This window comes from Micromesistius poutassou (assembly GCF_964030765.1).
Source record: "Micromesistius poutassou genome assembly, chromosome: 13".
NCBI classification, from domain to species: Eukaryota; Metazoa; Chordata; class Actinopteri; order Gadiformes; family Gadidae; genus Micromesistius; species Micromesistius poutassou.
The window spans coordinates 8304197-8317732 of NC_140283.1; the positions used below are offsets into that span (position 1 = coordinate 8304197).

Below are 13536 nucleotides of genomic sequence, written 5' to 3' on the forward strand. Positions count from 1 at the left end.
CTTCACAAATGCTGTATTTGCAAATACTTTCTTTGTTTAGATAATTTAACAAAAATTGCCATAATATGCTAAGCTAATCAGACAGAGACTCCAGATACTATTTGTCCAGTTTACGTTGACCCCAACTTCCCTTTTTATCTATGAACTTAAAGTCCAACCTAATGACACTTGTTTTTCTCCTATCAGCGAGCATGGGCCAGGGACAATCGCTGGACTCGGAGATCGACCCGGGGGAACCGACCGGGGCCGACCCGGGAGACCAGAGCCTCGCTCAGAGGGGCGGCCCGGAGTCGCCCGGGTGCATACCCCGCCGGATGCTGTGGCGAGACGGGGGCTGGACCACGGCCATGGGCTGGTCCTCTGAACTGGGTCCGGAAACGGCCGCCAACACGGTCTGGTACCAGGACGAAAGCCCAGAGCGACCACCAGCCGAGGGGGCTGCGCTGCTCTATCAAGGGAAAGAAGCCCATGCCCAGACTACTGGGTATAGGGAGAACATGGCAGAGAATCAGACCCTCACGTCACTCACATCAGACCATGGACATCTAGAAGAATCAGAGCAAAAGGAGAGTGCGTTGAGCCAGCCCCAAGCCTCTGTGGTCTGTGGTGTCGGGGACTCTTTGGAACATGACCCTTGTTTTCAAGTGTCTGTGTCAGCCCTGAGTCAGGTTGGAGACTCTGGAGCACAGCCAGCGTCACATGTGCCTGGCGCACAAAGACAGGAAGCCTCCGGAAAACAGCGGGACCATGGAGGAAGTGGGGAAGGGGAGGCGGAGAGGAAGGAGCGAGGGGCAGACGGAGGAGCGGGCGGAGGTGACGACAGAAGGAGGGCCAACAGCGAGGAGAGTGTCGAGCGGGAGGAGGCGGAACAGGGGCCAGAGGAGGGAGCCGAGGAGACTGGAGACAAGGGCAGGAAGAAAAGGAGGAGAAAGAGGGGCCGGAGGGGTGCGGCCGAAGCCAAACTTAGCTCCAGCTCCAGCACAGAGTCCCACGTCCTGATGGATATGCTGGCAGAGGCAGGAACACAGTCGCAGAGCTACAGCCCGACGGCCGAAACACAGGCGGAGATACGGGCGCCACCAAACCGGGAGAAAGACCCAAAGGCACTGGGTAGTGGAGCGGCTGATGGGGGTGATCCGCCCAGTGCAGAGAGACTGGTAGCCACACAGACGCGGCCAGTAGCCCAGGCTGTGGCAGGAAGGGCTGCCTCCCAGCCTCCCTGCCCCAGTGAGTCAGTCCTGAGGGAGGAAGTGGACGCTGGCACCATGCGCCTACCCAGCCAGACGGGGGATAAGAGCATGGACTGTAGCAAACCCATTGTTGCCCTTTCAGATACAGTCTCTCCTAGTCCCGGACCTAGCGTTGCGCGAATCGACAGCGGATCAAAGGAAGTTGGTACATTTTTACATTCGGAGGGACCAAACCCAACTGAATTATCCTATTTTACAGAGCCAGTGGAATGGAACATTTCTATCCAACCTGTGGAATTTAGGAGCCAAGCTGAAAAAATTGAAGCAACAGTAAGTGATTTTAATAGAGATGTCGATGATGTAGTTCCAACAGAACTGGATTATGGACATTCAGACACCACAGAATCAAAGGGAGCTTTTGACGCTGTGCTTTTGTCTGAGAAAAACGCAGAGCCTGTCGCAGCGATGGAACTCAACGACTGTTCACATGTGGAGGCTCTGGAAGCTGAACCGAACTCTGTGGATCGATCTGTTGGTCAACTTCCTGAATGTGTGACGACGATCGAAACTGCGAGCCCCACAGATGTTGAATGGCTTTTGGACTCTACCACAGAGACAAGCACATGCATGGCAGCCATACAGCATGAAGGAGCCCCCCCTGTGGAACCGCCACAACAAGGGGAGGAGGCGGCAGCGGATGTTTCGCCGCTTAAAACACAGGAAGGAACTGCAGACGGAACTGTAACGGCTGATTCGGGACATTGTTTTGGACACGTTGAGCCGCCCCGAGATGGGCCAAGTGAGGACAAACTGAGTGAGGTAAAGGGAAGCGAGGCGAGGGGGGGCCGTGAGGAAATGCGAGAGGCTGGTATTAAGGAGAGGCACAGCGACGAAGTAGTTGTGGCCGCTAGTGCTAGTGCAAAGAGCTGTATATGGAACAAAGAAGAAAGAAAAGGGGAAGAGATGATCGAGAGTAGTGCTGAAGTGCATGACAATGGTGAGAATGAGAACCGCAGGGAGGCAGAGAATAGGAGCATGGATGGAGAGGATAATCTTCACTACAATGAGGAGCTAGCAGCGGCAGCGGTTGCTGTAGTTACCGTGGCCATAGCATCGGCGCTTGCTAAAATAGAGCTGAGCCAACGGCTAACTGATGGTCTGACAGAGGCAGAGTTGTCCAAAGAGTCGTCTCTCACAGAGCAGACTCCTATTCAGTCCGCATTGGTGGTCAGCAGCGAACACGAGCTGCCCCTCAGCACCACAGTTCAAGTGGACATGTGTGTGAACCAGCTCACAAACGATTTACAAGCAGAACTGGCCTGCACGCCACCGACCAGCAAAAGCCGCGCTTGTCATGAACTGTCTGACACAGAAGATTATTGTCCATCAGACGACAAAGTATCAGCCGATGAGGAATATCGACTGAAAAAGGTAGAAGAGCCACAAGACATGGAACGTATGTTACCGAGTAAACAATCAGTCCCAGAAGCACATGTCGTTCTTGAGGAGTCCCCATGGGCAAATATCATAAACACAGAACTAGTTATATCAGAAGCCATATCCATACAAAACTACTGCTTGGATATAAGTCAAGATCTGACTATAAAAGAATCCAGCCTAGCACAGGCCGACACAAAAACGTCAAGAGATTTGAATGAAGCACTTGCAGTCCAGCCTACGAGCCCAACCGATGCTCAGAGCGAAGGCCAGCTCTGTCAGGATGATCGAGTGCCTTGCCCTGTCATAGACACAGGGCAGGGCAACGGCAAGCAATTAGACAGGTTTGACTCAAATGCCACAGAAAATCCCGGACTTAAAGAGTGTACTGATGACTCACCCGGAGAACTCAACTGCTCCTTGTCTGAAGAGCTGTTGGGTATCAGGCTCAACCCCGAGCACAGTGCCAGATTCCCCCTGGTTGCACACGTTCTAGTAAATGAGTCTCGTGAAGCCGGTGAATCACAAGGAACATCTGAAACTGGGGCTGCCATTGAGCCTGCCAGTGAGGCCTGTGTGACAGGCCAGGAAGGCACTGCAGTGTTTGTCTGTGAGGAGGGTGAAAGCGAGATCCACCAAGATGGTTCAGCCAGGGGTCAAAGGTTGCCGTTAGAGTCTGAAGTGTGTGGCAGCGGTGTTCCGCACTCCGAAACCCAGAGCAAGAACTCATACATGGGTGCTGTTTCCTGTGACGACGAGGAATATTCTATGCCCACTTGCGAAGTGATTCTCCCTGTCAATCCGGATCACTCACTCTCTGGTACCTGCTCTGGTACGGCCCACTCAAACCCCCTGTCGAAGGAATCCACCACCCCTGTGACTCCTGACGATGGTACGGCCCAACCATTGGCAGATATGTTTGTTTTGGCCACCCCTATGGAGTTTCAAAGTAGCAGCTTCCAGCATCAAGGGGATCACAGTGCTGTTATGTATGATGGAGATGGTATGTTCCAAGACCAGGGGGGAAACGTGGCTTATTTGGATACAGTCGATGGATGCAAGGACCAGGAAATAACAAGCGACAGGGAGGAGACACAGAGGATTATGGTCACAACTCAAGACGCCTCCAAAACTCCAGGTAAATTACTCTTGATACATTTTGTTCAGATCATTGTCTAAAGGGACTACATGTAGGATTTGTGCATACATAAATCACTTGAAATTGCCAATATACGAGCAGGTTTTAATTTCCTTCACCCACAATCTCATAGTGCAGCCCGTGGGATGATTTATTATTATTTGAACTAGGTCAGTTTGGCTAAGAAAAGTGAAGTCTAAGCACAGATAATGGCAAAAATGTCTGTTCTTTCACAACTATGTTATTTATAAAATGTTAATTTGTGAGTATAATTAACCTTAGTTTGCTTGTTATTGTCTCATCCCATGGAGCTCACACTCAACTGCACTGAATGCAAGAGCTTGAGCAGACTGCAGTTCACTAACCGGCCAAAGTTGCCAGTATTGAGAAGGAATTCTGATTCTTTCTTACACCTATTATAAGTACTGAGACCCTTGATTACCTTTGAGTAGCTGAGGGTTAAACTTGTAGGCAAGCTTTGCATTCTTCCTTTCTCCTCTTCGACTCTCTTTTAGTTTTTCCTCTTTCTCTAAAGTAATATTTCCATTAAATTGAGGCCATAGCTTTAATGCTGTAAACGAACATCAGCTATGACATGGGTATGCACGGTAAAGTTTGTCAGTATAAAATATCTCGCTCTTTGGATGTACAGTACGTCCCCTGTTTGAGGTTCAGAGGTCAGGGGCATGTGTCTTTTGGTATAGTCCCAGCTGCCTTGTTGGGTCTGTGGTAGAATGCATATAGGGAAGCTGTGGGGGATGGAATATTGTGGAAACAACTGCGTAGGGCTGTGTGTGTCTGTCAGTCCGTTTACCCAGCGCCCCTGTTTGTGTGGGAGGGTGGTATCTAAGCAACCTGATGAGGTCATCTGACCTCTACAGTAGATGGCAAAAGTAGAGTCCGGCTGAGAAGTGGACATTGTGAGTATGAGAGTGTGTGAGCGTCGGATAGTAAGTCAATGAATAAGCTAATCTTTTTTTGCAATGTAATCAGTGTGAGAGTTTTTGAGTGTGCCAATTTATGATATCCAGGGTTCCAGACTTTTAGTTAAATTATTAATAAAAAATGACTTCATTGCAATGGTGGCATTTCTTTCTGAATCATCTTTTATGTTAAATATTATCCAGGGATGGTCTCTTCTAGATTGATTAAATGGCCACTGGCTCAGTAATGAATGTTTGCTCAGCTTTGTGCTAGCTTAGTTTAAAAGTTTTGTAGCAGGATGCTGTTTAACTGTTTGCTCTGACTGCCACAGTAGTTCGAGATAAACTAATTCAAACAATCTATGACTCAAAACACAGACCACAAATTAATGACAAATATCATGAGAGATAAGTGTGGGAGTGTCAGTTTCCTTAGAAAACAGGCTAGTAGTTGGCACCTTGACCTGCTTTGTCCGTTGGTTGAGTCACAGCTATAATGCCCCCCGTTATCTTATCTCCTCAGAAAAAGTAGGCTAATTATACAATTCCTATGTTTCATGCGCAAAGAGGCTGATGGAACGGTTGGCAGCTGATGCGATATCTTGTCGAATATACAGCCTTTCTTCCATAAAGAAAGGAAAAAAAAAATACCGTAAAACATTATGATATGCTAGTATACTACATATTCTCCTTGTGATTTTGGAGTGTGTCAGTCTTAAGCCTCTTTCACACATAGTTCCCAGTCAATTACTGGGATGACCATTCAGGCAAAGCTAGTGATTTTTACTATTGACCCATGACGGAAAAGATTGGGCAATATAAAGTCCAACAGATGATGGAAATGCAACACTTATCTTTGCCTGCCGCCATAAAACTCGGGACTGAGAATAGCTCCTTTATAATCCCTTAATCACTGTATTAATAATCGTGATAATATGAATCGAATCACCCGAAAAGCATTGACACATTAAATAAGAAGCCACAGATTAAAATACTTAATCAGCGGCGTCTTGTGATTGGTTCGTCAAACTGACGTAATCTTTAACCTGCCTCCCTCGGTGATGTTACTGCTTTCATCCACAACACAGCCGTACCTGAATATCCACCCATGCTCCCAGTCACGCATGACCCATGCAGGAATGGTTCCTGAACATTGCAGTGAAAGCCATGCATGTGCATGCATGTGTGAAAGGGGATAATTTCCCCCTGTGATGCATACAGGGAGAACACAGCACATGATGTAGGCTTAACTATATGGAATCACATATATATCAGCTGTGTGTGTGTGTGTGTGTGTGTGTGTGTGTGTGTGTGTGTGTGTGTGTGTGTGTGTGTGTGTGTGTGTGTGTGTGTGTGTGTGTGTGTGTGTGTGTGTGTGTGTGTGTGGGGAAGTAGCCGTTGGCTGAGTTCTTTTCCTTTTCTCACGGGGGGGAAAAGTTGTATTATTAAAATTGTGTAATCGATAAAGGGCAGAAGACCACGTTCTTTTAGTGGATGTTATCATGGTATCTGATCTCCTGACTTGTAATTTCTTTATAAATGCTTTAGATTAGGTTAGTGGATATATTGGGCTTTTATTGGTGGGAGGTTGTTTTGATGAGGTTATTTTGTCATTGGCTGATGATGAACATTCTGGACGTTTTCATTTTGAAAACATTGATTTGATAAACTCACATAGAAGTTTCCACTATTCAGAGGTCTCGGGTCGGTTCTGTCGTATAACCACGAGTCTCCTGTCTCATCTCTTCGACTGATGGACCCGTGGGAACATGACAAAATTTAGCAAAAAGGATATGGAGGTCAAAAGAGGTTGCCAACGTGTTGCTATTTTGATAATTCATGATTCTGAAAATAAAATACAAAATTAATTAGTAATTCGTTTTTTTTCTATAAATATGTTCTTATTTATGCTAACTTCGATCTCTCTCTCTTTCCTTCAGAGAGGGAAGGCCTGCAGGAAGCACAGCCCCCCGAGACGATGGGCACAGAGGGTACCCTCCATCCTGAGGTGAGTTCAACATGGGGGGGTTGACCCCGTGGGGGGGGGGCCTGACTGTCCTGTGGGACTCAGATTAACGGGGGCTGTTTCGTTGGAGCACAGCCTGGTGACCTAAGGTTGTGCCACAGGTTGCGTTCAAACTCATTCATCATTCCCTTTATTTCTTTAAAGGGTTTATAAAAATAATGTGTGTGTGTGTGTGAACTTACTAAGAATTTGTATAGCATAGTAGTGGATTCCAAATTAACATATTTTTCATTAATGAATTTTAAATAAACATTCAAGTACAGACACCTATCAAAGGCTTAGACTTAAAGTAAGGATGGCCTGAAAACACCGGTGTGTTTTTGTGTACGTGTGTCTTTTCATGGGATTATCTTTGTGGTTGATGGGCTAATTGACAAATCAGACACCGTCAGTTAAATCTGGGTGGCAGCTTGGTTCAGGTCAAGCCTGGCCGGTCGGGTCTAGGCACATGATCGGGGCCACAGACGAGGCCCTGTGCAAATTGCTCTTTAGTGGCCCTGAATGACGCACTTGTCAAGAGGCTCTGCAGTCGGGGGTCATCGACTAAGATATGGGAATCTCTGGATCTGTGTGTGTGTGTGTGTGTGTGTGTGTGTGTGTGTGTGTGTGTGTGTGTGTGTGTGTGTGTGTGTGTGTGTGTGTGTGTGTGTGTGTGTGTGTGTGTGTGTGTGTGTGTGTGTGTGTGTGTGTGTGTGTGTGTGTGTGTGTGGCTGAGTGACAGGGATATAATGCTAAATCTCTGGGAGGAAAAGAAGAGAAAGATGGTGAAGAAGGGAAAAGAAATATAGCAAAAGGGAGACTGGCTATAATATGAATAGATTAGGGTATTTGACTCCAAGCAGAAAGGTTCTACTTAATTGTATACTGTACAATGTTCTGTACTTAATTGTAACTGGCCAGTAAACTAGAATTGAGAGAATAGTGTGAAGCTAGATGGTCCCTTAACTCTCAAATATATTGGTATTTGTCAATTTTCTGTCTGGCAGTACACCCAAAGCATGGATTATTCTGGATTTAAGTAGCTTCTGATTGAATGTTTCTGTTTTAGTCCTTAAGGTTGTGTGAAAGCATTGTAGCAGTGGATCTATTTTTTATTACATTTATTAGTTTACTATGGTTAAGGTTCAACCGAAGGCTGCCTGGTTTCATACCAGTTTTACCAACCTTAAGGTGCTTAAGCTTAAATTAAGGTTAAATTTAGACCAATACCCTGGCATGAGCTGAGAGAAGGAGTGAGTACGTCTCAGTTTCTCTGTCTCCCCCAAGTTCTGCGTTCTAAATACAGGCCGAGGACAGACAGGAGTACTGAGCCTACAGACAAATGAATAGATCCATGTTGTTCATGTTGTGGTTTTTTCGTTGCTGATTAAACGTTTGCCGTCCTTTACTGCCCACTAGTGTTTAGTGTGGGGATAACTGCTTCCAAATGACCGTGCTCTGTGCGCATGTGTGCCCCCACCCTCCTTTCTCATTCGCCCTCTCCCAACTAAATCACACCCCCGTGTTGGAACCCCCTCCCTGCATCATGGACACAACTGGAAGGTGTGCACAGCTGTAACCATGGGGACAGCTGTGTTTGTGTGGTGCTGATTGGTTGCAGATGGAGTTGCTTATTTCCACTCATTGGCCACACGTGACGGCTGTGTTCTGAGGGACAAAACCCCTCTGCACTTTTTTTGACTTGAGAGAATTCTTGGGTAGACCAAAGCAACTACAATGACGGATGGAGCAGCTTCTCCAATGTTAAACCTTCATTCTTAAAGAATGTATCACAGCAACAAGTATCACAGCAACAAGCCTACCACTAATGATATACAATACTTATTTCAGGGCTATCAGGAATGTAGCCTCTAATGTCCACACTACAACACTTATTGTAACGCGTTTAACATAAAACAAGGGTAAAGTTCACGTCTTTCCTGCGTGTCTACAAACATCCGAAAATGCCATGTCTAATTATTTGGTCCGTTCTTTACCTTCAAACTGAATGGTCCATTGTGAGGCTGCCCTCCTTCAGCATCGCAGCGGGCTCTGCTGTCCCAAGGTAGAACAGGGGTGAGAAGCGGCCTATCCTCATGGAGACCACGTTGACTTGGTGATCTGCACCACCAAGTTTGTCATTTGACAGTTTGTTCAGAGTTTTGTGAGCTAGGCGCGTTGCGCTGGAAACATTCCTTGGCAAGGGATCTTTAACCGACTCAACTTTATGGAAATTGTAGAGTGATGAACGCGCAGCGTTATTTCTGTTTAGCAAATCTATAGTTTTGGCAGTGTGTATATATAACTAAACATGTATTTTATTTTATGTAATGGAAGGTTGCAAAAGGCATAACTTGTAGCACATCAGCCTTAGTGTCGTGTTTATTTTTTTATTCCCCTGGAAAAAACATTTTTCATCCTTGTGTATAGAATCCCTACATATACCGGCCTACGTTTTCATACTGTACATGCTGTATTGTCCACCGTTGGCAACTGGGTACAACGGTAGACATGACTCGGATCCATGTGGGGTGGATCCACAAGCTCGGATCCACCCCACATAATCATAGTTCTAAAGACCTCTCATTCCACCGTTGCTGCATCTCTGCCTCCCCCTCTCACACCAACACACAATTAGCGACCCATTTAAACTGGTTTTCTCTCTCTCTCTCTCTCTCTCTCTCTCTCTCTCTCTCTCTCTCTCTCTCTCTCTCTCTCTCTCTCTCTCTCTCTCTCGCACATCAATTTGATCCCCTCATACACACGTGTACACAAACACACGGACGTAGGAGTCCATATGCTTTAGCCCAATAACCAGCTCTTGACCCTTATAATCGTGTATCTCTCGGTCAGTCAGAAGTAAAGAGGCACTTATTGATTGTGTGTGTGTGGGGGGGGGGGGTTGTTTTTGTGTGAGGAATAAAATGGAGAAAAGAAAGACTAGGAACTGGAGTGTTTTTTCAAAGCAGCCCAATGGTGTATATGTGGGGAGGGAGGGAGAGAAGGAGAGTGGGAGAGGGAGCTAGGGAGGGGCCGGCCCAGTGAACAGATGTGGGCAAAAGCGTCTCATTTTCCGTTCTGGGCTGCAGGGAGGTGGAGCGGAGCTGGAGTTTACTGGATTACGCACTGGAACATGGGCACCGATCGCTACCTCTCGCTACACTGGCAGAACGCTGGACCGAGCCCTTGCACTTTTCTGTGGAGTTGTCGTTTGGTTTTTGCATTTTGGTGCTTGTTTTAGGCAATGGCCGATGTCTTGGACCTGAATTTGCCAATTCCAGAGGTGACCCTCTTAGACGTTGTCTCCTGTTTTGTACGGATACAGATTTTTTTCTCAGACGGTCGGCTGTTTTTAGAGCGGTTCCGCGCACAATGCCAGCTGTGTCAGGGTTTTTTTTGTGCCTTAAGCTAAGCTCCGTTTGGTTAAGTATTAGTTAAGCATCTCTTTTCTTTTGTTTTTTTTCCTTCACTCAGCCAACTACTTCGGACTGGGGATAACGACAGCGTCTGGTAGTTCTCCTCCCTGTCCGAGCAGTTTGAGAAACTATCAGCAAAAACAAACAACACTTAAACTGCAACTACAGTAACGGCTAGCTCTGACAAACAAAAGGGAGTTCCATTGTTTGGTATTCAAACCTGCCGTGGTGCTGGCATGCGGGCCAGGTGTTAGCGCCTCTCCTAGCCTGACAGCTGGAATTACTTTTCTTTTCCTAAGTCTTCATCAGTCAATTTTTCGGGATCTCCTGCTAGCATGTACGAGAGACACAGGCGGAGGTACAGTCTCTGCGCTAAGGGAGAGAGGACCGTGGACGTGGTGTTAATTAAGGTGGGTGTGTTTGTTTGTGTGGCAATACTTTGAACACACCAACGTGTGCGTGTTGAAAAGTCCCTGTGCAAAAGGTTTCCCTTTTTTTCCACGCTCATAGCGGTGAGCTTGCAATGCTCGGTGATCTAGTTGGTACATTATTGACATAGTTTGATTGTTTTGAAGGCCTCAGTATTGAGTAACTCTTCTATGTGACAATGAGAGGAGATCTGGCTTCACGCATAGCCTCCATAACAATACTGGGCTGGCGGCTGGCTCTTGAAGGCCTTGCTGTCTGCCCCTTCAACACATTTGTTTACCAAAGCCTTGCCGGCCTGTGTAATTAACAAAATGCAGGCATGGCAAACCTGCCCGTTTGGCAAATAATTCCAGATTAATTTAATCTGTAATACATTTTTCCCCCCTATATGAATCACTTTGAATTTAAAATAATTTAAAATTATTTTCTTCATTTTTGCCTATGGTGTTTCTGCTTGCAAAAGAGAGCTTTACTCCTGAAATTCTATTGAAATTCTATTTTGCTCCTACTACAGCTTTATTTTACTGATGTTATTGTCAATGCTGAACACCTTACAAATGTCTCACAAAGGCACATTTGTTTCTTATCTTTTACCCTAGATCGTACCCCTAGGATCTGATGTGATCCAGGGTAATGGCTTTTGTGCTCCACAGTAAATTATAAATCACTACCCAAACATATCAAATGAACCCGCCATCTGTCGCTACCTCTAACCAGAAACACACACACACACACACACACACACACACACACACACACACACACACACACACACACACACACACACACACACACACACACACACACACACACACACACACACAGCCACTCTGTTTACGGCGATCAACCATGCTGCTGGGTTCTGTCTAGGTAGCTAGGGAGCTTGTTGCTGAATAAGAAGCCCCCAGGCTACACACTTTCCAAGTCCCAACCTGCCCCCTCAGTAGACTAGTCACACGTGCACACACAAGTCATGCGTGGTTAGCATCTTTTGTCATACCCCTTAGGGATAGGAAGTTAAACACATCAAGTAGCGTTTAAAAACCTTGAATTTAACTTTGAATTGAAACAGGAACTGTTGTGGTTGGCCGAGGTATTTCCTGAAGGTAAATGAGGATGAGGCGCACACACACTCATGCATTTAAAGTGTGCCCATCTCCACCAAGATCTGACCCTTATGTTTAAAGAGGGAAGACATTGACGGCGGATTCAAGCGATTGTGTAATCTTCCTCCTCGTCATGCGGGAGACCCTCCTCTGTCTCGCACCACACCCATGTTCCCAAGGAGACTCCGCCCCCCCCCCCATTCCCCACACCTACACCCCCTCTTTATCACCAGTCCACAGTACTTCATGAAGAAGGCATCAAACAGCCACCCTTTAGTTTGGATTTTGTGTTTTGGGTTTTAGCTAAAGATGCTATCATAGTTCATGGCTGACCACGTCATAGCCAGCAGGGGGGGTGGGGGGGGGGGTGGGCAGGGGAGAGGGGGGACCCTGGGAGTCTAGACGGACCAGACCCTCTTAGTCTGATCACCGTGGCTGTGTTATCACAAACATTCGCAGACAATGAACATCCGCTGCTATGCAAGCCAGGCAGGGTCGCAGAGTCGACAAGAGCAGTCAGCTAGCCCGCGCACAGGGCAGGGGCTCTATCGCGTGCTGAATATACACTGGTCACATGCTCTCAAAGTGAGAGTGCATGTTATTGTTGTGCATGAACACTTTTTAATCGAAATGTGACATAGGCTTTTTACCCACTTGAACAGTGTCGTGACACAAATGCAAAGGGGAGGCCATGTTGATGTTTGGGAACCACACAGTATCCCTCTCTGGAGATTAATCTGGAGAGTTTATTCCACCGAAGAATGTGTATATCACCACGTCCGCTCACACATGTTGTAGCATGTTCTCCCTCTAGGTTCTGGAAAGTGTTTCAGTTTGGATCTGGCTATTTGGATGGATTTAAGTCAACGGTAATACTGATACAACTATTGGTCACAAGTCAATTGATGGTTGTAAAGAATATTTCTTAAGAATTCAAAATCCATAACATTTTTGGATCAAATGCAGATGAATGCAGGGTTTCGATCACGTGACCGATGGATGGTCCATATTATTCACGTGGACAGGCTCTCTGAACAGGACGGCAGATTAACAAACAAATCTCTGTTGTCTGCCAGAGGCGTGGGCAACAGCTTGCCTGTAAAACATCTCTGCAAGATGTCCATAGCACTGGAGAGGGACACAAGAGTATAGTAACGGGGGGACAAGGGACTGATTGAGACCGACGGACAAAGGAGCCATTGGCTGACGACGATTAACGATCAGACAACTGAATATGAGATCATTGTGGTGGTCGAGTTGTCGAGCAACGACCACTACAGTGAGGGATGCAGATTGCCGCCAGGGGAATTTGAGAGTTGGGTCTTATTTTTCTCGTCGTTGTTGTTGTTGTTGACAATTGCAACCAGAATCTGGTTCTTGCTAAAACACTGCAGCCACAACTCAGCATTTTTGTCAATCCTCGCATTAGTACCAGAGCAGCCATGCGAGCACTCACGCAACTCCAAACTATTTTCCCCCTTCTTGTGCCCGTGCCCGCGTGCGTGCCCACACCAGAAGGCTGAAGAATGCCGGCCCCTCCCTCCCCACGCAGATAGAGCAGCGGTGGACAGCGCGGGCGGCCGTCGCCCTGCGTCACCCCGCGTCTCTCATTCCGTCTCCCATCTTCCGTCCCACTCCCGAGGCGCGGAGCAGCACGGCTGGTATCTCTCTCCACGTCGGCCCCTCCTAGTGTGAGACGAGCCAGCCGCCTTGTGGCTCGGAGTCCCCCATTCTCTCTCCCTTTGATGTATTGACAGCGCTACGCTAAACAGTTGCTTCTCAAGGTCTTCATTTTTGAGAGGGAAACTAAATCCAGGACAATGTGTGCATTGTGTGTGTCTTCTGTGTCTTTGCAAGTTTTCGAAATGTCTTCCTACATGTTGGGCTGTGCG

General features: G+C 46.9%; 1 protein-coding gene across 4 annotated transcripts in view; it reads left to right on the forward strand.

The window, feature by feature from the left end:
* The window catches only part of LOC311357382 (uncharacterized protein), a 77002-nt gene that overhangs the window by 28657 nt on the left and 34809 nt on the right, over window positions 1-13536 (forward strand). For all 4 annotated transcript variants that reach the window (XM_084477317.1, XM_084477318.1, XM_084477315.1 and 1 more), the window contains exons 10-11: window positions 187-3765; window positions 6629-6696. In XM_084477317.1, coding sequence (XP_084333443.1) covers window positions 187-3765; window positions 6629-6696 — 3647 coding nt within the window. The remainder of the gene's footprint in view (window positions 1-186; window positions 3766-6628; window positions 6697-13536) is intronic.